Genomic DNA, 24808 nt, shown 5'->3' on the forward strand with positions numbered 1-24808 from the left:
GTGGTGGCCATCTTTGCACGTTACAATCGGCTCCCCGGGCTTTGTGCGATCACCAACTGTACTGTCACATCCGATTCCTGAGACTCTTTTGCCCATTTTGCCTTTCAGTCCATTTTGCATACGACTGGATTGTCCACTATTTACTCCACTCACGCGTACGTTGCTGGCTTGCAGACTCGCTTTCACTTTCGATGCGATTTCCTAATTTGCCACTGCGCGTGTGTTTGCAACCCAATGCACGTTCTATCGCGAAAGTGAACACGTGACTCACTGCATAAGGGAAATCATTCACCAAATAACTTACAAGACAATAAGGCATATCTGATTCCAAGGCAAAATTTATAGTAACATACTAATAACACATAGAAATATTTACTCCAGTGCATGGGAATATATCACACGGCTAGAAACGAGAAGAAAACTTGTATGCACTGTAAATAGTAACACGCTACACGAAGAGCGCACTTGTTACATTAACGAGTTTTGTGACAAGAGGAGGTTCAGAGGCACGTCCACTGTGTCTGTAGAAAGGTGTTGTCTGTCTTGTAAGGCCAGACACCTGCGTCTCATTGAGGACATCACGTGTACCTATGCGGGAACTAGCAAGTGTTTGCAACGTTGTCGAGAGATCTGGAAGAGGGCCGGACGCCGACTGTTTGAGTTGTTGTTTTACGCCACAGTCAGCTATATCTGTAAATAATCGAGTCTAGACCAGACAGCATTTCCATAAATCTACTCAAAAGCAATACGACATGTGTCAACCATGTCAGCGAGCTCGACCACCCGATCCCGTTAGTCGACTTTCACAAGAAGCATGGGTTACTTAAGTTCAAATCTAATACGGATCTTCCTGGGTCGCTCTTCAGGCTCGCTGTCTTGGTTGACTCACTTCTGGTTTACAGACCATATATCTGGAATATTGCTGTGTGCGGCGTCCGACTAAACTCACTCCCTGACCCTGATCTTCACAGGTCTTGACGGTATCTCTCGTAGTTGTTCTGTTGGTTACGTCGCCATTACGTCCATAAGGTGTTGTGGACGCTGATCTGCGAGGTAGTGGAATCTACCATTCCCATAACTTGTCATGATGTCGGATAAAATTAAAGGTGTTTTTCAGGGACTGCTAAGACTGATAATGATAATGGAGAGGATACGAGGCCTTCTAAACAACGGCTGAAGATATTTCGCACAAACCTATTTCCTTTGGTTGGTTGGGTTCATCTTCGAGTGCAACTGGCAAATTAAAATAATATCTTTTTTTCTCTAAGACTCGAAAAACGGCATTTCTAGCAGCTATGGGACAGGAAGAAAGTTAAGATTCTTCATGGATAACAACTTCTATGTTACATATGATGCGACGTTCTGGTGAAGAAGGAGTGAAGTAATACAGCACAGAACGTCGATCAAACAAAGCTATGGAAAGTTCATATGCTTACTAAAACAGTTCACAAGAAAACTGGTGGCCCGTGAGTGAGTGAGTGAGTGAGTGAGTGAGTGAGTGAGCGAGTGTTATCAGACGCCATTTGTAGTCCAGTGATATTAGAGGCGGACATTTGAAATAGAGCCGACAAACTGCAGCAATGTGTGGTGTCGAACCCATGCACTTTGTGCCATGTGCAAACGCTTGCTATAAGGCCACCCTATCTACACCTGGTGTCCAAAGGAACAGGTACCTTGGTACCATGACGTATTCAGGCTATCATCGAATGTCTTATGTCTGAAGTATTTAATCAAGTTTTAATCTCAGAGCGGTAAAATGCCATTATCTGTCCGTATCGTCTGGGCTTAAACGACAGTTCCTGAACTTAATCTTCCCCTTCGAAGTGAATTCGATTAGTTTGTCAACACAAGATAATCAATCAACATAAAAAATACTTGTATAACTAAACAGTGAAGGAATAGTTAAGAATGAAAACCGTGCCACGACGATATGGGAGGTTAATTTCACACACGCTACTCCATTCCACATACTCCAAAAAGATTACCTATATCACTGTATGCACAGACCAAGACAAGGACAAACACCCTGATTCCCTTTGGTGCTCTTCTTGTCTGTTGAAACAGGATCATGTTCTGTTCCTCCAGAGGGTTACATGTTTTTGTAGCTACGTTTGGAGTGACAGCTGCATTAAATACTATGTAAAATATTTACCTACTTCAAGCAAGACACTACTATTTTAGTCAATCGATCACGCCGACTAGACTTCACAATGTAAATATTCTATATATCGCTGTAGTCACATGCCACACTGACGGGGACAACACATCGATTATGTTTTATACCAAGCTTTCTAAGATTAACTGTCCAGGTCGCCCGTTAGTCGCTGTTGTCTAATGCAGAACACACCCTTCTGTTAAAGTAACTAAACGTCCCCAGAAAATAATATTTGTCCGGCTAGGAACCGAAGGTCAAGCACTTAAAGGTTGGATTACTGCCTTAACATTGCCTGGTCTTACATGAACATGAAAAATGTTAACCTGACACTTTAAACTCTGATATACTTTTCATATACTCGTCATAGCTTTGGGCAGGCATTATTAATGATATCATTAATCGCTTATGCATAAAACCATCGTTGTGGCGTCGGCAGGTAGCTCGTCAGCGGACATGATATTGTAGGAGTGAGTGAGTTAAGATTTGAAGTCTTATCGGCAATATTCAGCCATATCGTGACTGTTAACAAGTTAAGAAATGTTATCCCTTTCTGCAAACACCCTGTATCATAAGCTTGCCATACCCGAATGTTCAGATTCCTTGATATGAAAGTGACTAAACCCTTTCCACATCCATAAGCAATCACTGCAATAAAATTCGGACCATATCATAAGTATTTGTGTGTACGTTTGTTAAACGCCGCATTAATCGCTAAATGACGACGATCTGGAAACAATCGAGTAGGAACCAGACAGTCCAGTGAGTCTCTTTATGACATAGGTCGACAAAGTATTGTTATTAATCACTCTCATGTAGTCATGATACGAGGTGTTCGCGAAAGGCTGAGAGTATACTGTCCCGCCGGTGATGCCGGCCATGATACGTAGTCAATTGTTCATCTGAAGATAACTGATAACTGATGGTGCACGTTTATACAGAGAATTGTATCGGACATCATCTTATTCACAGATACATCAATTCTTTTACATGTCCTCCATATTCATATCATAAACCTCTTTCAAAGCTTTGTTTGGGCCTTGAACCTTGTTAGCTTGATCAAACAACTTCTGAGCAAGAATTGTATGCCATCTAGGACAAAAGATCATCAAGCTAGATTGTCCCTCAAAAAACTGTGAACACCGAAAGTTGGAGCAGTGGGAATATTGTTCGACATGAATGAGTTGATTATGGGGAAGCTGAAATCATTACTTTTGTCGTACAGCCCTGTGAGTATATTGTCACTCTGAATGTTTATGCATATAAATATAAATATGAAACAGTTAAGCCGGACTCACTTGTCTTAAGTTCAGGTTGGTATGGTAAATTAGTCAATGATAGGGAATATATTTTGGGTTACACCTTTACAGTAAAGAACAAATTCTAGTACTTATATTTGGTTCTGTTGAATCAGGGATTTCGACTCACACCTTAAGAGTTTGCACATGGTCCTTAGAAATCTGAGACGATTATCAAGTGCCGATCCTAAACTTTCGTTCGATCTGAATTATGACTACCCAAACTGTGTTTACGAGCCAACTGCGTAACCAGCTGTTGTTCCGAAATTGTGGTGATTCTGCCAGAATGCACTTTACTCTTACATTTAATCCTGAATGAGATAATCATCATCGTTGTGTAAGATCATCATCTCACTCGTAATAGATTGTACACATCAACAGAAAGTTCAGTCGAGTGCGTTTGACTTAAACCCGCTACAGAATGTCTACTCCTAATAACTAGTCTAAATGATGACATAACTTTGATGATCGATGTAAGTAATGAATCTGACCTCCTGAGGCCGGAGTGATTCTGATTCAAATGCTGTGATACATTACAATGTGCTAGCGCTATCAGTTGTAGTTCCAATGGAAGCCGCCCCACGTCTTTTCTTACACTCGCAAAATACACGTTTCTAATGTACTTACAACTCATTCTACTGTACTTATATATAAAATGAATAATGGCCTCTTTGAAGCAATTAAATTGTAAAAGAGACCATATATGGTGATAACCCGGACCTGAAATTAGTCAGAAAACAAGTTTTTATTAGTCTTCAGATCAGAGCACTACTACTTGAACTAAATACAATTTTGTCTGTAACACAACTAATCAATACTAATGTTGATGAATCTCTGGTTGTTGCACTTCATCTATATGTGAATAAGATGTGTTGTCCAACCAAGAACAGAAAAACAATGCCAGTTTAGGTAAGTTCATATAATAGGCAACCTTTGATTGATGTAAAGCACAAATACAAGTAAACGCAACTTCTATTTTACAGATTGTTCTCCTTCTTTGATTTATATGGTTGCAATTATCAATCAAACTGTATTCAAGGACTACAGAAGCTTCATCATCCACTCCATCTCCCAGTCGAATATTTTCTGTCGAGCCTCATTCCTGTGTTGACTCCTTTCAAGACTTCTTTTCCTCCGGGTGTGACTCAGTTGGTGAAATGTGAAAGGTGATATTGCGAATCTGCTGTGATCGGAACAGGTATGGCCTGCCCACACGTCCAGGTTACGCTGCACGTCAGCCTTTATCAAATCAATGTCAAGGTCATCATAGACATGGAACTGGACTTCAGATACGTTCTTGTTGTAGACCATGAGAACCTTCGAAAGAAACACACGTGAGAAATCGTCCAAATAACTGTGCAGCATGAGAAAAACAACACTATACATGGTGGTTGAATCTGCTTTCTAGGACATCCTGGATCACCAGGGGAACGCTGCTCTTATGGAGTAATCGGCAGCAGGGCAGATCCCAAGGCCTTAGCTTGTTATAAATTTTAGCGAGTGAGTTTAGTTTTACACTCAGCAATATTCCAGCTATATGTCTGTTAATAATCGAGTCTGGAGCGAGATAAAGTGACCAATGGGTAGCATAACATTTCACAAACTGCAACCACCCTATAAGTCTATATTTGGTAAAAATGACAATTTAACGTGACGCTAACTTTCTTCAAGGATTGTTGTTCCTTATGTGAAACCTTGACGCCAAAAATGCAATTCCTGCTATACCGACAGGAAACCTTTAGCGAAGCTCATATTATATTTATATGTACTTTGCCACTTTGGTCATGACCTATAATTGCCGCCAATCTGGAACATGGAACGTTAGAATTACATCGTGATTACCTTCAGAATTCCTTTCAAGCTCTTTACATCTTCCTGGTGATCTATGAAGATTCGAACCCTACCCACAGCTCTGTAGGCCATTTCCTGCTCCACCAATTCCATCAGTGGCATCGGATTCTTCTCGGAGCTGAACATCAAAACCTCAATACTCTCTGAAGGATTTGCTGGATAACGTGACGACATCAACGGCACTGGAACCAAGTGATATCACATACTAGCTAATGATATATAAATCTTTTATGCAACAATGTTTCTGCGGAGAAGAATTTTAAGGCATAAATCATTGAATTCTTATTATTGGATATTGATTTATTTAAGGAAATTGTTTCCATGAATCCTGATTGAGTTTCCAGATGAAACAACAAAAACTATGCTCACACAAACAGCATGTGGCATCACATATGATGTCAATATTTATCCACAAGACTTTATCACAACCGCTTCGACATCCACCCCGTATGACTATTAACATTGTTTATCTCATCCTTTTAGCATACATAAACACACATTTGCATTAAAGGAAATCTCACTTAACAGAGAGTAGAGCTGAATGTTTTCAACACAGATGTTGCCATCATGGCAGGCGAGGGAGTGGACGCTGGACTCTGCCGTCTCGGTGTCAAAGAAGGTTGCCCGGTCTGTCAGATCAGGGAATGCTCTGGTTGCTCGATTGATGAACTTGTCCACAACCGCTGAACACGCTTTCACTTTCTCATCCCACAGCGAACCTGGAAGACATGCATGTGTCAAATATTTAGTTTTAAAATACAAACTACTCAAGGAGCTGTACTTCTTGGAAACAAGACAGGTTTGTGAAAACCTGTGAATGTAAAACCACAAAAATATATGTCATTCATATCACAGGAAACATGTTGAAAAGGACAACACGTACATGTAGGTACGACTTTCACATCATTTCTGCAAAGGAGAAATCGATTATGGGTAGAAAGCTACTACTATTACTTTAACACATGTTAATTTGGGGATTACCACTTTCTAAATGGAATATTCAAACTATTATTTTATGTCAACCCATTCTCACGATTATGGTAAGCGAGCTATGACGTATACCCTATCATTAGTATCGAATACACAGCATAGCTTTGTGGTTTGTACCTTTTGTTTTAAAACATGTTACCTGTCGCCGGACATCCCCCGCATAACTCAACAACACATTTCTGTATGTCTGGATTGAGATCCGCTCTGGGTAGACGACCAAACCCAGCAGCTGAAGTCATCCGCTCCTGCAACTTTCTAGCTTCCTCCTTGCGGAATGGTAAGGTTTGATTGCAGAATGCTGGCTGCTCAGTCGTGGTGCAGAGTCTGAGGAAACATTCAAATGTCATTTAACACACTAAAGATAGAGCTTCTAAATACCGTTTGACTTAAACGCTGCAGTCATTTACTAATAACCAACAGCTTTCTCATATTTGAAAATTTGCCGGACTCCACCGAAAAAAGTTGTTTAAGAAACTATCATCATTGAAAACGCAAAAGTTACCTGTCGGGGCGGGGTGAAACCGCAGAAACGTAACAACCAAGGTCCCGGGGTAGAACAGGCCTTCAGCAACCAATGCTTGCCATAAAAGACGACTATGCTTGTCGTAAGATGCGACTAACGGGATTGGGTGGTCAGGCTCGCTGACTTGGTTGACACATGTCATCGGTTCCCAATTGCGCAGATCGATGCTCGTGTTGTTGATCACTGGATTCTCTGGTCCAAACTCGATCAATTACAGACTGCCACCACATAGCTGGAATATTGCTGAGTTCGACGTAAAACTAAACTCACTCACTCACTGTCTTGTCCAAATAGTGATATGTTCTCGTCACGATATGGCTGAAATATTACCGATGTGACGTTAAATATCAATTCACTCACTCACTGAAGGCTGTGCGATCTGAAATTTGTCGAGCCATGATATCATATCACCTTTTCGACTGATGTCGGGGTTTTACTGTCGCGGTCCTGCAAGCTGTGATATGGGGCATTTTCCATTACGATAAAGGACTTCTCTGGTAGAGCTGGTGCCTACTTGTTTTTAACCCAATCGAGGAAAACCGCACCATATATCTCGGAATGGTAGTCTCTGTTATCTGTGGACTTTGCCCTGAATACCAAGTCGCAGCCTGGGAGAAAGCCTATGCGACCAGCATGGAGAATGATTAGCGTTTCTCCTTTCCCTCGAGGCAGCTTTCTAAGTGACCCCTTATCACCAACGCCGGGTACTCACTGACTGCTGGCAGTGTGCGAGGCATTGACCCAGGCCTCGTCCAAGTACACTGGCTAGAACCTTTCCTCTTCTTTATTACCCTGAGAAAATTATTTCTCAAGCGAACGATATCAGGGCGTTCATAGAGTGCTAACCTCTTCTCCCCCGAAATTTTCTTATAACGAGTACCAGTTGCCAGAGTGTGTACTTCGCTACTCTGAGGTTGTGTTCTTGATTCAAATGCCTTTTTCAAATTTTCAGAGACATGTTTTCAGAATAGAGCTTGTTGATAGACTGCCTTACAAGGTTCATTTGAAAGTTGTCCAAATGTTTCAATTTGTGTGATTTTGCCCTACCTGATTCGCATCACCCTCACAATGTTTGTGTTCCAAAACATTTGTCAGTACCTTTGCTGATACTCCTAAAGCTTTTGAAATTTCCTAATGGCATAAAATGGTTTGTCCCTTTCGGCTTCAACGCAGAAAAAAATCCTACACTTTAATCAATACACTGTTTCACGTTCAGCATTCAACTTCATTTTTCATCAGGCATGTGTATCCCGTGCACGACTGGCTGTTCCGTTTCTGCGGTTTCACCTCGCCGCGACAGATAACAACTTTTGTGTTTTCAATGATGATAGTTTCTTAAACAACGTTTTTGATGGAGTTCGGAAAATATCAGAAAGCTGTTGGGTATTAGTAAATGATAAGCACGTGCAGTATTTATATTTATGCGGCAATTTGTACAATGATAATATTTGCAATTCATCGGTCAAACGGACTGTGCCGCATAAGGACCCTGAACTACCTTTAAATGGTAGTCCCATCAAGGTTGTACTGACTCATCTCAAAACAATTACTCTTTACACAGAGATTGTTCCAGTCGTCTAGGGTGACACAATTCACCGTACCACTCAGCGAGCGAAAGCCTTACCCACTAGGCGACTACACCGCCCGCTTCCACAATGACATGAAATTATTCCGACTTACATACCCATTTTGATGAAACTGGAAGGTGAGGTATTGTTTCGAACCACCTAGAGGATGGATATTGCAGATCCCTCTGTCAAAAGGGTGAATAACAGGGCCACCTTAAAAAAATGATTGCTTGAAAATATTAATTATGCAACATGAAGATATATCAATCTACTATTTAAAAATATAAAACGTCAGTGGAGAATACTTGGTCAAGACTATCGTAAAAACATTCCACTTGATGTAAAGAGGAAACTACATACGAAAATTACATAAACGGGCCACTAAAAATCAGCTATGACATCAGCTGTTCGTAACACTTCGGTTCATTTTAGGGCCTCTGTTTGGTGTAAAGTTGCCTCTATCACAGGACCATTACATCACACATGTGAAGTATCTCACCCTGAAGTAACTCCTCTTGTATGTCCAATATCTGTTTGCAGAAGGTAGCGTTCCCGGTATTCCATAGTGTGATGTAGTTCAGTTCATTGCCAACTTGAAGAGGTCTAATGTCCACATACAGTCGATCTTGGTGACACCCTACACCCAAACCCCTCATCTCCTGTCTAAGAAATGGCGTGCAGCACCTGAACAACATCTTAGCCAAATACACTAATTCAGAATAATGTCGATATCGAGGTGGCCTCAACTCAACAGCCTGACCTGTTTGGAATCTATACATTTCCTCCTCATGCCTTATGTCAAAATTCAACATATTTACGGACTGTGTACGATACCCAGAACCTTTTACAATTTCTACTTTATCACCATATTCCTCGGAAATAAGATCAAGACACATGAGCAGTGATGAGTCAACCCGCAAATAATGTCTATTTGGGCAGCTCATATCTTGAATGGTGTAATATTCAGAGAGATATGTGTCTCCGTCAAAGCCGATAAAAAGGTTTGGCAATATTGCTTCATGTTCTAGCGATACCGGGTACATATATTCTGCTTGTTCATTTGAAGGAGGGGCAACAGCAAGCCTAGCAATGTCCTCATGAGAAAACTCGACCCGTATTCCAATAAAATCTTCCTGACTTTTGACAAACACTTCGATAAACTGAGGGCTTGAAAAATTCATGAAATCGAAACCAGAGCATGCAGCCAGAACTGCCAATCTATTTAACCTTGAAATCGGTGAACTTGTAAGACGCAGCCCTCTGAAAATGCATTATGTACCATTGTTCAGTAACAGAATTCATTACAAGATAACATTCTCGATAACATAATTAATATATTTGGAATGTATTATTGACGACAGTACTTTTTGTGTGCGTAATTTTGCTGAAATCAACAAAACTACCTAGTATCCAAGCCTCAAAATCTGTACCACACATTCCTGAAATTGTGTAGTTTTCACATACAATGGCTCACTATCCCCGCTATCTCTGCCGATATACTAAAAGAGATATCGAAGTCACAAGCGGTGGTTTTATGAAGAGCGGGATGCACAATGGCCATAGTCCCCGGGGTGTCCTCAACACCAAGTAAATAATTTGTATCTTGGACATAAAATTCTTGCAAACTGTATTACTGAGCAGTAAAGATAGTTCATGGAAAACATTTGATAAATACCTTCCTTCTCTGTAATGCAGTGACATGTCTGACTGCTCAGTAAATGCCCTTTCAACGTTCACTCCTGCAACACAATATAAGCAAATAAAATATATCTATTTCTGCAGTTTTATTCAATCAGTTGCTCCACATCTTCACATTTCAGTTATGAATAAAGCAATGTATTACCCTTGTTGACGTTTAGTTTGGTGATAGTCAGTCTTCCGCTGTCTGTCAAACCAATGAGCATCTGGGGTGAAACTGGTCTCCAGCATACTATGTCACTGTATCCCGCCAGTATACATAGACTGGTGATCAGTTGCTGGAGTTCCTGTTCTAAACGCTATTATATCTATATCGTCTTTATGTAGCTGGCATAACAGTGCGGCGTTAGGCAAGAAACAAACTATTATTACATAAGAACAGAATATGTTAAAACATATATGTACCTATGCCATCTGCATGTGCTAGTTTTGCGAGTTGTCGTAGTTTGAGCGCCATCCTGGGAGTCATTAGCCGGGTGCTACAGTATGACCAAGGTTCTGTTTGGTTCATGGAGGGCAGACATGGCGTCCTACATTTTCGGGTGGAGAATCCACAAACACTGCTGGTACTTCCCTCAGCCAGGAACACAACATCAGTCCTGTCGTAGTGATACAACCTAGAACAGAACATTTGAATTATCAGTGTGCAGAAAAACATTTCACATGTCAAAATATCTGCAGTGTTGTATTTTCATACCTTTGCATGTCTACAGGGTTTAACCTGCTCAGAGCACCTTGAGGAGGCCCGCATGATTCATCCACACTTTCTCCTGAAGGTATGGTGTCGCCTACATTGAGAGTAGGGGCCTCTTTCGCACACTTTTGCAATCGAGGGTCATCACCTGGAAGATATTAAAAATGAAAAAAATAGTTAAAAATACACATATTTGCATATATATGTAATATACACATATTACTTCATACTTATATGATACGTTTATTCATACGTTTACGTCATAACAACGTTGTTGAATCATATGACATAAACAACAACATGCAATGGGTAAAATTCAATTAAACATACACACAATGAGGAATCTTATAGTTTAAACTTGTTGGATAGCTAGAACTCCAAAGCCAAAGAAGAAAGGTCTTAATGTTTGCTGAAATAGCAGGACAAACAACAAAAAGGTGTAAAGGAAAATGTGTTGAACAGATCAAAGCAATTCAATGATGATCTATCAACCCTTACTATCGTCAGCAATAAGTTCTTCAAACATCGCTCTGTCAGTACTCATGGTCATCACACTATCCTTCTTCACTGCCACGTTAACAACAGCGAGGTCTCTGTTGATGCTGACATAGTCAAATCCAGAACAGACACAGAGGGTACCCAGTCTGTCAAATGTCGCGTTGTCAACCGTCTTGGTGGCTATAGGAGGATACAGCGAAGGTATTCACACTTACTATACGTCGGTTTGTTAGTGAGTAACATGTAACATTGTATTGCTTTTCTGAAACCAAAACCATATGCAACTTTTATCCTATCTAAAGGAACATATATATGCAGTAGTGTTTCTAAGGATACGTTTAAAAACATTAGCATGACCATGGAGAGTGTACCATTTGACTCTGAAATCTAGAAACATATCCGTTTACTATTATTTTACTGGATTCCTGAGATCCCACAGAGAAAAAAACCATGGGACAAAGGAGTGTCATGTCACCAAATCCCTGCCTATATGATTAAAGAGAATCCTTATTTACATTATAGTCAGATAAATTATTCGATACAGAGGATTCATAAAAAGCATAAATATATTTGCTTACGCATTTTGTAACCTAAGAAATTAAAAGTATTCGATCTTGACAAAGATCTTAACTTTGAACACAACTGTCTCATTTGAAATATATGGCATTGTATGTTTCCCTTGATACTCGTAGGTGACAATATGCAAAACATTATAATAATGTGTTTGGTGCCCAAACAACAACATGACGATGTCAGTTACCTATAGCATTTTCGAAGACATACCTCGAACTCCTGTCAAGGTTACAGCAGCAGCCCTGCCTTCGTAGTGTAATGAACTGTTTCCATGGTGACCACCAGGAAAGGCTGGGCTTGGCTCATCCCAGGCAGCGAGTACTATGAGTGTTGCTATGGGAAGTATTGACTAGTTTTATCACCAACATTTTCCCTTGGACATAGTTTTGTAATGTTGTTAGTACAAATTCGTGGTGTTGCGGACGCTTGTTAATATCTATGTTTAAGTTTCAAAATGCCGCCAAAAATGCTGTAGGGTAATTTATCGAATGTTATTAGTGTTGCAATAAATATGTGTACATTGTCTTAAATATTCCACCAAACCTATGTCTAAGCTGATACGAGAAACACCATATACATACCGTTTGCCCACTCTGCTTTGACCATGTGACTCAGTTTAGTGATTGCACGGGCAAGACGGGGTGTCACATATCTGCTTGCACAGATGCTTGATGAATGGTTGTTGCATACTGAACATGTTGATGGTGTCAGTTCACACAGAGCTTTTTCCTCAGCAGCAAACACAATGTCTGTTCCTTCCAAGACCTCGTACCTACAACAGGTTGAACGATCCTTAAATAAAGATAATATAAATGGTTATTCTTAAGCTACCGATGTTATCATTTCGAGTCCAACGAGACGAATTACAAACCATTCAAACATGACATAGGTAATAGAATACGATAAAGAAAAACATACTTAATCGATTATACTGAGGTAGAGAACGCCAACGTACTTGTCGAATAGACTGCCGCCCCGTAAAACCCTGTCCGTCATTTCGCCACACACCTGGTCCTGCGTGAGCGGAGGTCCGAGCTCTGCAGGGCCGCCACAATGGGCCAAACATGTTAGAGACAGACTGGACTCTGTGAGTGTCTCTCTTTTCGTGATTTTCGGATTTAACATAACGTCCCTGAAACAAATACCTTTACATTGACATGCTGGTGATGCAAGGTCATTTCACAACATGACGCTATATCGCAAGGTGTCATTTCCGAAATAGCTTGGAAATCGTGCTGATTGCACCTATTCAATATGACTTCCGTATATCAGCAAGGCTTGGTGCTTACCATATGCTCAATCCAAATGCTTCAACGGAAAGAACTGACTTTTCAACAGAGAATAATCCATCTACTGCAAGTGTCGCTTCTGTGCAGACTTCAAGTCCACTAATGACAGATTCCATTTTCATGCTTGGCCTTACTCTGTAAATCCAAAGTGAATATTATAATAACTATGTTAACATAATGCACATATATTGATAGGTGATCTGACAGATATCAAAATACACAGTGGTGGGTAGTCTACATTCAGAACACACGAATATGTACGTCATGACTTATTTATCAGCAAAACAAATTGTTTGATTATTTCATTACGAGTTTTCTGATTAAATGTAGATAAACGTAATTCTATATTCTGCCAGTTTCATATACACGGAACAAACAGACACATCACGACACGCTATACACACGTACATTATTTCCATTGGCGGGTACAGGTTCATGGTTATGTCCTTTACCTTCCAGGAGACAGAGGCATTGAAGAAAATCTGGAAAATGACAGCATGTTATTTAGATACTTGCCTATGTGCATTATATGTTGCATCAACGATTGATTGCCACAGCTTCGCATTTGCCGTGAATACCTTGAACTTCGTCGTCGCAATGTACACCATATTTTAGTGACATTGCAACACGTTGACCTTATACATAACATAACCAGTAGCAGTCCAATGCAAATGATACGCTAATGCTCACATGGTAGATGCATTCTGTAACAAATCAACTAATGCGTTCAACTACTACCTTCTGGTACACATCAACGGTGATGTTGAATGTGTCAGGAACAGTCATCTCTACTGTGTCCTGTCCATCCGATGTCCAGGCGTGAGATGTAATGTCTCCGTGTAGCGATGTTGATGCCTCAAACTGCTGTGCTACAACGGGTTATGCATTGAAATTGTAAAAACAGGTGTCGTGTGTGGTGTCGATACAGATGTTGAAAGTTGACGCAAGTGTACCAACTATGCATCATACAAACATACAATATAATTAAAGATATGCGTTCATGATTGTTTCACCAAAAGCATAGCATAAAGTTCCATGTCAGAATATCTATTGATCTATTGAGAAACAGTATATCTATCCACGAATTTGGGAATTATATTGAGAAATGTCTCAGGAAAAAATATGATAAAACAGAAACCTTTAGGTTTTTTAAACTGTTTGAGGTGCAAGCGAGAAATCTATCAATCCCACTTAGGTTGTTAAAACTATGACAATCTACAAGTGACACACTTCTGAACGGAAGTAGAAAATAACCCGGGTTATCGATATAGTGACCAGGCGTTCTTAATTGACAGGCACAAGATACTAATATTATCGCTAGAAATGACGTAAATTGCCTCCTTTGTACTGTCACGGACTGGGGACGAGAATCGAAAATAGAGGAATTAAATCTAGTTAGTACAATATTGACACTGCACATTACAATATTGATCTGTTTACTTCGCTTTCATCGCACTACTGTAACAAATACAAGATGATTTCACCTTTTATTGAAGACGTTAATCTACACAATAAACTGCACATATACTCACATATTGTATATCTGCCATTTGCTCGGAAACCTGTTCTACCTCTGCCAGACCCTCCCGAGTAACCGAAGACGCTTGCCAGAGTTTGTGTGTTGTAAGCAAGGGATAGTTCTACTGGAGGTAGTCGTCTGACTACAGCCACAGGTATACGGATGAGCTCTATTGGCCCAGTCTCCCACAGCGGGGTTGTGTAGTTTATACCCATCTCCTGGCTGAACTCTACTTCAATATCAGCCCGTAGTTGGGATTCACCTTCGAGCTGTAGGGTAGGGGTTATATATGTGAACGTGTCTCGAACGTCCATTTAATGCGAAGCTAATGCTGTTTTTGTCAGAATATGTCATCATTGTCAATGCTATACTTAAGGATGACATTGCAAAGGAATTTTGGTACCAAATGAGAAGCTAAATAATGGAACAATCTTAAGAATTAACGTTTTGAAACATATTACATGTCCACACTGATGTAGTACTGCTTGAAACATCTAATTGTGTAAGTCACTGTATAATTTGTTTAGTCAGTATTTGGGTCTGAGGTGTAAACCACTATTAACATGTTCGAAGGAGAAGAAATGGTAACATACTGATACTTCTCACCTGTGAAATGTATTTCACCAGTTTGGGCTTGTTGTTTACCTTCTTTATGAGCAGTTCACTGTAATGATAAAGTATAAGATATTTTTGGCAAATTCAAGATACTCTAGATAAACAATATCGCGGACTGGTAGAGTCATTTCTGACAGCGGGTTGAGTCCATCAGCTTCAACGATGCAGCGATCGTACATTACAAAGCCTATTCGCCACGATTGGGATCCTTAGCCTGTCAGATGAACACATATGCTAATTGTAATAACCAACATTAAAACACACACAGCATACTTCATGCAACTGCTGCCAACTGCCCGCTAGGCTGCCACCAAACTGCTGCCGATATAATCACCAGTGCTTTTTAACATTAATACCTTTGCCGCTTTTCCACAATAGCTATTTTTCACAATAGCGTGAGCAACCTTCAATGGTGGCCGCAAGTAAACAATTCTTATGGACGTTGTCTGTGTATATGGCAAAACAAATGGTCGGAAGGAAAAGGAGAAGCAGTGCAATCTCTTTCATCTACCTCAGTGGCCTAAACCAGGGCTTGGTAAGAAGAAACCCACCAAAAGAAAACACGTCTCCAATTGCTTACACGCATAACACAACATGTAAAACAACATGGACCTCTTGCTGCACTCTTGCACTAGCTGGTTTGTAAACATGGATATGCAATATGTCAACATACTCACAATACATATGACATGTCAGTTCCTCCATGACAATCCATGCACCTCACAGCGAAGTCATCCTTCAGCATGAGAAGGTCTTCATGTGACGGAGAAAATGTCACATTTACCCGCCTAGCTCCTAATGTTTTGTGGACTGCAAAGTATTTGTCTGGGGCACTGCTTTGATTATGCTCTTCATTGAAGGGTATTCTGGTTGAGAAGTTGGCGTGCCAGTCGAGATTCCCGAGTATTTTGGTGAGGATGTTCGACAGGTAACGGCGATGACGTCGTTTGGTTTCAACGGGCAGATCCGATCGTCCAGGGTTGTAGCGGAAGTGAATGTTGGCTTCCTCTATCATGTCATAAGGCCTTGAAATGAAATCGCAGTCATTAAGTTCAGTTATGGTTAGTTATGCAACCCTTTCGTATTACCGTGAATTACAGAACTTGGCAACGTCTTACAAAAGAATAATTTCGAACGTATTTAATGTGCCCCTTTTTTCTCTTTCTCGTTCTCACTTTTTTGTTTATGTTACGGTTGCACACATGGACATATTGTTAAACTTATGACGGATCATTTTAGGATGGGATAGGATCTTTAAGCTTTACACGCTAAGTTTTACACGTTGAACAGCGTGAAATTGGGAGTTATCTGCGGGAGACAATCGTCACCATAGTCTTGAACACATTCTATCTAATACTTGTGCAAGTCGATAAGAAATTCGCCTGCTTAAAATCATATCGCCCTCTTTTGACAGCTGAAGGGTCTTCAAGTCGTTGTTTAAACTTCGTACGAAAGTTTTTCGCACCGTGCAAACATGATCGAGATAAACAGTTCTGGGGAACAGAAACACCTGTATGCTTCGCTCGAACACTAAAAGTACTGTGGTATTCTGAAATCATATTCCGTTCCAATGTGGATTTAAATCATTTTACGATGGATAACGCTATATGGTGCTGAAGCTGACATTTCTGTTTCCACTGGTCCAATACGATCCCAGGGTAGGGCACTGGACAGGTACACGTTTCGTGAAACCTCTTTCCGGTAGCACCACAGATTTTCATACATTTATGGACAAAATTTTCACAGTTATTTTGCCGTCTTTTAAGCCAAACGGAATCTGTTTTGGCAGATATACAAAATTGGTTATTCTTTGACTGTGCCCATATTCAAATTCAGCTAATTCAAGATAATATATTAACCATAATTATCTCCAGTCACACTCCTCTACATTCTACGAAAACTGTTCCGTCACAACAATGCCGACCCTCGACTGAAGGTATTATCAAGGCTCAAAAGATTTGAGTACCTGCGTTGTCACCACTTCAACGTTATCATGGAGAACCTCCTACACTGTTGTCATCCGGTTTACTATCTCCAGTATCCCAAGGTAGGCGTCATGATTATATTATCATTTTGTCTGTAGTGTCATTTCCTTTAAAAAAACGTTATCCGTCTAACAGAGATGCGAATAGTTTTTTATACCTCCAAGAAATGCCCATTTTAGAACCAAACAATTGCAATCGTATCGGCTTTTCTCTTTCTTAGAACTCAGGAGAGGTACGCAAGTCCCCAAAGTCAAAGTCAATTCAGCTCTACCAAACAATCAGAATATTTGTTATTTTTAATAATGGCTAAACCTCAGCACACTTGCCAACCTCCGAAGTGATGGTGTAAATGAAATAGGGTCCTTACAGCTAGTAAAAAGTTCATTATGTCCCTATTTACCCTAGTATGGTGATATACCTTCAGCTGTTGGTGAAGTACATGTGTCTAGCCCATTTTGTACTGTCTGTAGTGATTTCATGTTACTGGATGTTGTAAATTCATTGGTTTTAACACTGATATAAATTCTATTTATCTCATCAAGGTACAGCTGAAATATTGTCATTAAACGCTAAACATTGACTCACTCACTCACCCTTTCCTAGAGGGTCGAAAAATTTCCAATACGTGCACATCACGTTTATTGTGATTTTTTATCGGATATTTGACTATTTTCTGACTATTTGACAACATTGTGCATTAATGTTCAGTGTTACTGCTCTACAACATTCAGTGTTTGCAATACTTGAGAGTCCACCGTCAGGGACTGCTGCCGTCCGCAGGCTTTAAAATCTACGGGGCTTCAATTACATCTGCAGGCCGATGTTGTTAAAGTCACACCAATGAAACGAAATCGCACTGTTTCTATAAACTCCATTAGCGAAGACTATGGTGCAGAGAGAAATTTGTATTTTAGTCAATGTATGGTACTCGAGCGTCGATAAAAATGTGGGTAAGATTCTGGTTCAAAAGATGACAGACAATTCACTGACGGCCATAAGGGTCTGCTTATATTTGAAACAACCGTTCCTATGCAGCAACAGCAGGCACTGGGCACCTGGCCAAAGGTATTTCGAACGCTGATAACATTTGGTGAGACTTATACCATTACCCATTATCGCTCGCATGTGCATATAGTCCCGTCTTCATTTCGGTTTACAAAGTGAATGACAAATGGTTCAATAGACACAGCTGTTCCTTAAATTATCCATAACATGAAATGTCTCTATTTACTTTCGTTTTTTGTCATTTACTCACATGTTTACGTTTTCGGCAGGAGAAAAGAAACATTCCATTGAATAATGACTACAATATCCCAGAACAAAGTTGTTGAATGCCCCTGCGTTTTCACTATTTGAAGATGAACAGATCGTGACGTGCTATCATAACCACTGTGTGTCAGGGTGTTTGACAACCTGTGCTTGAAAGTTTGATAGAATAGGGTGTACAAAGTTCTGATTTCAGCTAAACGTCACCACGTCTTCACAGTCTTGCCTTTAACGTGAACCCGCAGACAGTACGTAACCGTCGACGTGAGACGTCAAGGATCCATGAATTCGCATCTCATCCACCAGACCTCACAATGAGACACTGAAAATTTGGATTACGAGACAGGCAAGGATTGGCCTCCATTTCTAGTCATTGATCAAGAAATTGTCTTGACCTCATAGATCGTCGTGCCCGAAAGAGGAGGAAGGTTTCAGGAATACAATGGTGTCTAACATGACCATTATGTAGGTAGTTAATGTTATGGCGTGGGATCAGTTGAGCTGCAAAAATACGATTTTCCTTCAAGACACGATATAAACTGCAGTGTAACATGCTGGTTTCTGACCTTATCGTCATAGGCATTGTGTTGCAGATTGCAGCGACCATAATAACAAGACCTTGCTCTAGACTTTCGAAGCCCTCTTCGCGCTAAGAGCGTCGTAAGTACCATACACTAATGTTAAATTGCGCCATTCTTAGCGTTAAGAGAGCTTCGAAAATCTAGGTCATTACCCTTATAAAACACACGTGTATCGAGTGCCAATTCTACAGGAACTAAGCAATGATCTTATTGAATAGCTGAACAATGTCTTCTTGGCAAGCATGTAGACACTCTCGGGAGGCTGTGGCTGCATCGTGTTGATCACATATGCGCTGCCAAGTGCTGATTTGTAGAGAAAACATGACTTTTAGGACTTTTGGGCGATTATTTTAGATTGTCTTACTTTGATTGCCGATCTGACAGATCATTGGTCATATGTTTGTTGGCATTGTGTGGTACATGGCACTATTTGTCTCTAAAGAGAAACAGGAACACTCTTCCAACGTCAGCATCTGCGTGAGTGATTGAGAGTTAATATTTCAAGTCACAGCGGCAATATTTCAACCACATCGTGACGAGAACATAGGATTTTGTTATTAAAATATGTGTGTATTATGAAAAGACTGCCGACAAAGGACAGTAAAACAATTAGAAAATCACAATAAAACGAGTGTCAAAAGTTAAAACTAATAGCAGTACTGGGACCATACAGTATAAAAACAATTGAAGGTAGATCACCATACTAGGGACCATTTGGACTTACAGCACCTCTGCTACCTACATGGATCTTAGCTGGATTTACACAATCCCTTCAGCTGCTGGCGATTGTAGCGAGTTTAAGCCAATGTTAACATAACAAATGTGTTACGATTAAACGTGTGACTTTGAATTGCAGGTTCTTATGTACCTTCTCAGGAGGACAATAGTTTTCAATAATTCAACACCCTTTGAGGGTACAGCCAATAACAAACTAAGTTACTAGTCTAAACAACCAGTCATCAAAGTACATCTAACTACAGAACACAGAACACTTTAATCATAATTCACCAATGAAAGTGTATCGGTTTTCGATTTAGAAACTTTAAAGCCTTTTTCAAGACACCATTTACCTATTTTGTTTAAACACAACTGCAGCTGCCGTTTAATAGCTAGGCGGCTGACTTTGTGTGCTGGCGATTAGGTGCTTGACTCTGAGTCTGCGAGTTCGAATCCCGGATGGGACTCAACCAAAAAGAGTACTAGAATTTGTACTTTACTAGGAAAGTGAAATCCCAAATATGACATATGTTGCATGTAACCGCCTCTGCCTTGATTGATTGATTGTTGCTCATTATTGGCTAACTAATGGCGGATATCATACAGTTAGTTGCCAGGTGTGCTGTCCTGGGTGACCAGTGAGATTATGTACACACCAGTGTGAAAAATTTTCAAACGATGTGTCACTTTTTCGCATATTAGACTGTTGAAAGACACAAAACATATATAGAGCAGGATTATTTAGCAGCTGCAGATGAAAGGAATATCGTTCTTTTATGTTGATATTGATGGATACATTCCTTTCGTCTGTCTTAAATTTAATATCTGCATTTTGTTTCAGTTTATTTCTTGTAGCATTCAGCAGAATCTGTATTACAGAAACATGCACTAGATCGTGCATAGGGTGTGTGTGAAGTATGCTTCACGTTGGCCATCTATACAGTGTTTAGATATTAAAATCATGATAGAAATTCACTGTAAGTATAAGCAGACCGTGTGGGGTTTTTTATTGACTTTCAAAATGCATACAAATGCGACAAGGAACTAATTAGGTTTATAAGACAAAATATAAAGTCGTACACTGACATCGTTACTTTTCAGTCCTAACTTTTTTTCATACCATAGATAAGTAAGTTTAATAATAACAAAGTAAAAGACTTCATTTTTGTTGATCAGTCTACACATAAACTATCAACTGCGCATGTGGGAGGCGCAGCAGAGATCACGAACCAGTAACGAATTCTGGGATATCATTCGGGTACTCACGGGAGAAAAACAATAACAAAAGAAACCACCAGTCCACGGAAATTGCTCCGCATCAGTGCCCCTTTAACAATCGCAAACAGTTGAAGGGACAGTGTACATACTCAGGGGGTACTATGCAGGGAAAAGATGTAATGGAAGTTCATAAACATTCCTTTCTGAACAGACCCGTGAAGGTCTGGGTTAGAATATTGGCCTTCAGTAACCCATGCTTGTTGTAAGACGCGACTAACGAGATCTGGTGGTCAGGCTCGCTGACTTGATTGACACATGTCATCAGTTCCCAGTTGCACAGATTGGTGCTCATGCTGTAAACCTATAGATTGTCTGGTCCAGACTCGACTATTTGCATATAGCTGGAATATTGCTGCGTCCGGAGTAAAACAAAACTCACTCACCTTTCTGAACATCATCTATAAAGCTCATCAAATCACTCACCCGGTGGGGACCACATGTATGGAAATACGATATTCGGTAGGAAAGTAGATGCTGGAGATCTTAGCATAGATCCCATCTCCGCCAGATGTCTCTGACGCATTACACCTCCATTCTGTGCTCCCCAGGATGAGCTGACCCACTCTCCAGTCTCTGCCTACATCCTTCTGGGTGGTTACCAACAGGATCCTATCATCCACACACACGAGGCGCTGGAAAATATATGTCCTCTATTGATCGCTTGTGTTAGTAATATGTTACTAACTGAAAATGATTATGAAGAAATGCCGAGTTTCTGTCCATATGTTATTGTTTTATTTCATAATCATCGAAATGAATCATGATTGTAAATAGTAGAGTAAGGAGTCATTATATATGTATGTAATTATAATGTCATAAGCCCTTGTGATTTGATCGCTTGACCCTCCGTTATAGATGTTGATATGATCATATTATTAAATAGAACAATCACCAAAACTCTATTTGTGGGAAAGAATCCATCATGTGAAATGCTATAGGCGAGCAAAATATGTTTCAATTTTTACCGCTTTGTACACCATATTATCAATTTCGAGCATCGGATCCTGGCACGATTGCGGGACGCAACTTCAAATGTGCATCGGAGTGTTAGTTTGGGTAGAACCACTCACCTCTCTGCATGAAGTATCAGATAGGACCTAACGTATCAGATCGGTTGACAGAAACTATACATGAAACTATACATGTACACTTGCAACCGTTCATGCCAACATACCTTTAGTCCATCAACACTATCAAGATCAACAACATCACTGAGGACGCCAGAACTATGAAGCTTGAACCTTTCTCCGTTGTCGTCAGTTGTGAAGTCCACGTTGTGGTTGAAGGAGTTGTCGGCAGAATAAATGTGGCGTGGGAACAGCCCCACCATAACCCAGAAGAAAACCAGACGCAACATGACACGGCTGCGGGTTGTTCAGCTCTACACCATGGTCTGTTATATACGCTAGGTAAGAAAGAATGTATTCTTTCCACAACCCAGTCCCCTACACTGGTTGGAGTTAAATAAAACCCAGGCATACCGAAAGTGTTATCTTTCTGTCACTTACTTTGCCTGTAACGCCTGCTAAAATGCTGTAAGTACATTGGACAATACAAATAACTTGTTGGTATATACAGTAGGCCGTAGGCTAAGGTTTCCACAGAGCTGGCGCACACCGCTATCATGAAGGGCGCCGACTGGGTGGGAGTCGCCCTCCTGCTACTCTGTTCGTACAGTCAGGGGTATTTCTTCCAGGACGGCCACGACCATCAGTACACCTACTCCTCTGTATCGGAACTGTTCGGCTATAAAAACATTACAACCGTTCTGAAGGTAGGTTGTAATCATTTTACCGTAATGTTAATGGGTAATATTTTCATATGTTTATAATATTTATTGGAAACCTTTATCTCCCGGCATTCAAACTGCTTATCTATGCTAGGGTTCAAGCTTACACTATACGACACTTTTCAGTAATTTCACACTCTGTAATATGTACCATTTTCATCACGGATGTGCCGTTTGCTTCTATTGAAATCTGTTTCGGAGATAATCGAAACTTATTCTGAGGCGCTGACTTGTAAATTATCAATAAATTGTTTGTTAATCAAACTGGAATATTAGTAAATGGGTGGATGTTTTCTAATACTTCAGTTCAAGATCAGAGCCCTCAATACGACAGAGGCTGGAGGGAGACTGCATTCGTTGCGCGTCATCAGTATTGTGCAGTTTGCAAATGGCAGATGTGAGTATATCCTTTATTAAAACACCCTGATACGTATGATATAACCTTAAAATAACCCCGGGCATAATACTGATCTTGTCTTAAAAGGAGACTGACGGGATCTATGGTAAGGCTCGCTCACTTTGTCGAGACATGCCATCAGACTATCCTACCAGCGTGGACCGATGCTCATGCTGTTGATCAATGGACTGTCTGGTAGAGGTTTGCTTATTTACAGACCGCAGCCATATAGATGGATTATCGCCGAGTGCGGCGTTAAACAATAACCAAGTGCGGCGAAAAACTAAACTCACTCACTCGCTCTTAATATTTACACAGACAATGTTGATCGTAAAAAGCCAAGTAAACTAAGAATCGTTCCACTCTGTGTGTCACCTACCTGTATTCAGTCTTTCAACTGAATCTGTTTCTCTATTTTGCAGACTTTACGAACCCCAAAGGTTGGAATCTGAACACAATGTAAGTGTTTTTACAAATCTTGTCCTGACCATAATAATAGAATCACATGCAGTTTAGTTTTGTGCACAAATGTTTCGGTGTCTTGTACATACGAAGTGAGAGAGTAACACTTTTACATCAGCAATATTTCAGCCATATATCACGTGTATTGTTGTCGAACAACATCTTAAAACATATTGTCTTCTAAACCTAAAAAGAAACTTCACGTGTGTCACTTAATGGCCCAAACATACGCCCAAAGTGAGTTGATAGTGGATGAATAACGGTTATCGACGTCATGATTCGACACTGAGATGTGTTTGGTGCACCCTACAAATTCAACGGTAAGAACATGGGGATCACCTTTTATTTCATCTGCATTGAGGCTTGGTCTGTACCGCGTATGTCTCACAAAAGCAAGACAGTCTTGTCCTGTTGACTGATAGAAACCCATGAACACAACATTAGGCCACTTGCACCCCTGCTGTACCACCATGGAGTCTAGGTCTTGCATATTCTAGGGCTAAGGCAACTTGTCCCCACAGCATTCTATACGTGTTGGATGGGATTGTGGTCAGTTGTAGTAACGTAATAGCTTTGGAAGCTTTCTGTGGGAACGTGCGCTCGCGTCTTCTTGATATTTGTGGGAACCTCAATGCCTCGGGATATCGTGACCAGGTCCTTGTCCCAGAGCTGGTACGATTCATGGTTGCACATGGTCCAGACCATGGTCCAAATTCCAACATGACAATGTCACACCACACACAGCTGTTTTGACATAAAATGTCATGCAAAATGCGAATACTGACGTCATAAAGTGACCATTGAGATAACCTGACCTCAGTTCCACCGAGGACGTCCGGAATGCTCTTGAAAGAAGTCTTCAACCGAAGAATGTTGTTAAGCTTGAGTTTGTACATTTGTTCTATTTGTGTTCTTGTGTTGACGTGTTAGGGTCTTGTATGTTATTTTGGGTCATCAAGCGATTGTTAATGAAGCATATCTACTTGTGTACACATAACGAATACACCTGTCTCTTTGTCCACCTGCATCATGGTAATCGTACCATCATGTTTCATTCCGCATGTT

At 40.4% G+C, this 24808-nt stretch overlaps 2 protein-coding genes across 2 annotated transcripts in view; one reads left to right on the forward strand and one right to left on the reverse strand.

Annotated features, from left to right (window-relative positions):
• Positions 1-4171: 4171 nt before the first annotated feature.
• On the reverse strand, positions 4172-22557 carry LOC137294035 (uncharacterized). Its single transcript, XM_067824958.1, has 21 exons — positions 22270-22557; positions 21519-21727; positions 15946-16293; positions 15260-15317; positions 14667-14922; positions 13873-14003; positions 13543-13616; positions 13135-13269; positions 12801-12977; positions 12427-12617; positions 12056-12178; positions 11273-11452; positions 10778-10922; positions 10486-10697; positions 10058-10121; positions 8882-9642; positions 8499-8595; positions 6431-6615; positions 5823-6020; positions 5293-5483; positions 4172-4767 (listed from the first exon to the last, which is right to left on the reverse strand). Exons 1-21 carry the CDS (start codon positions 22450-22452, stop codon positions 4492-4494), a joined length of 4194 nt encoding a protein of 1397 aa, XP_067681059.1. The 5' UTR covers positions 22453-22557; the 3' UTR covers positions 4172-4491.
• A 146-nt stretch (positions 22558-22703) lies between these two features.
• The window catches only part of LOC137295348 (uncharacterized), a 75771-nt gene continuing 73666 nt past the window's right edge, over positions 22704-24808 (forward strand). The window contains exons 1-3 of the mRNA XM_067826662.1: positions 22704-22869; positions 23191-23281; positions 23704-23740. Of these exons, the coding sequence (XP_067682763.1) occupies positions 22720-22869; positions 23191-23281; positions 23704-23740 (278 nt within the window). The 5' untranslated portion in view covers positions 22704-22719. The remainder of the gene's footprint in view (positions 22870-23190; positions 23282-23703; positions 23741-24808) is intronic.

This window comes from Haliotis asinina, chromosome 8, assembly GCF_037392515.1.
Source record: "Haliotis asinina isolate JCU_RB_2024 chromosome 8, JCU_Hal_asi_v2, whole genome shotgun sequence".
NCBI lineage: Eukaryota > Metazoa > Mollusca > Gastropoda > Lepetellida > Haliotidae > Haliotis > Haliotis asinina.

Bases quoted from the DNA above. Each gene is read 5' to 3' on its own strand.
- LOC137294035 (XM_067824958.1), bottom strand. From the start codon at position 22,452: ATGTTGCGTCTGGTTTTCTTCTGGGTTATGGTGGGGCTGTTCCCACGC. The intron at 12,179-12,426 runs GTATGTATATGG...TACTTCCCATAG, and splicing joins CAAAGCAGAGTGGGCAAACG to CAACACTCATAGTACTCGCT. The intron at 11,453-12,055 runs GTATGTCTTCGA...ATCCTCCTATAG, and splicing joins AACCTTGACAGGAGTTCGAG to CCACCAAGACGGTTGACAAC.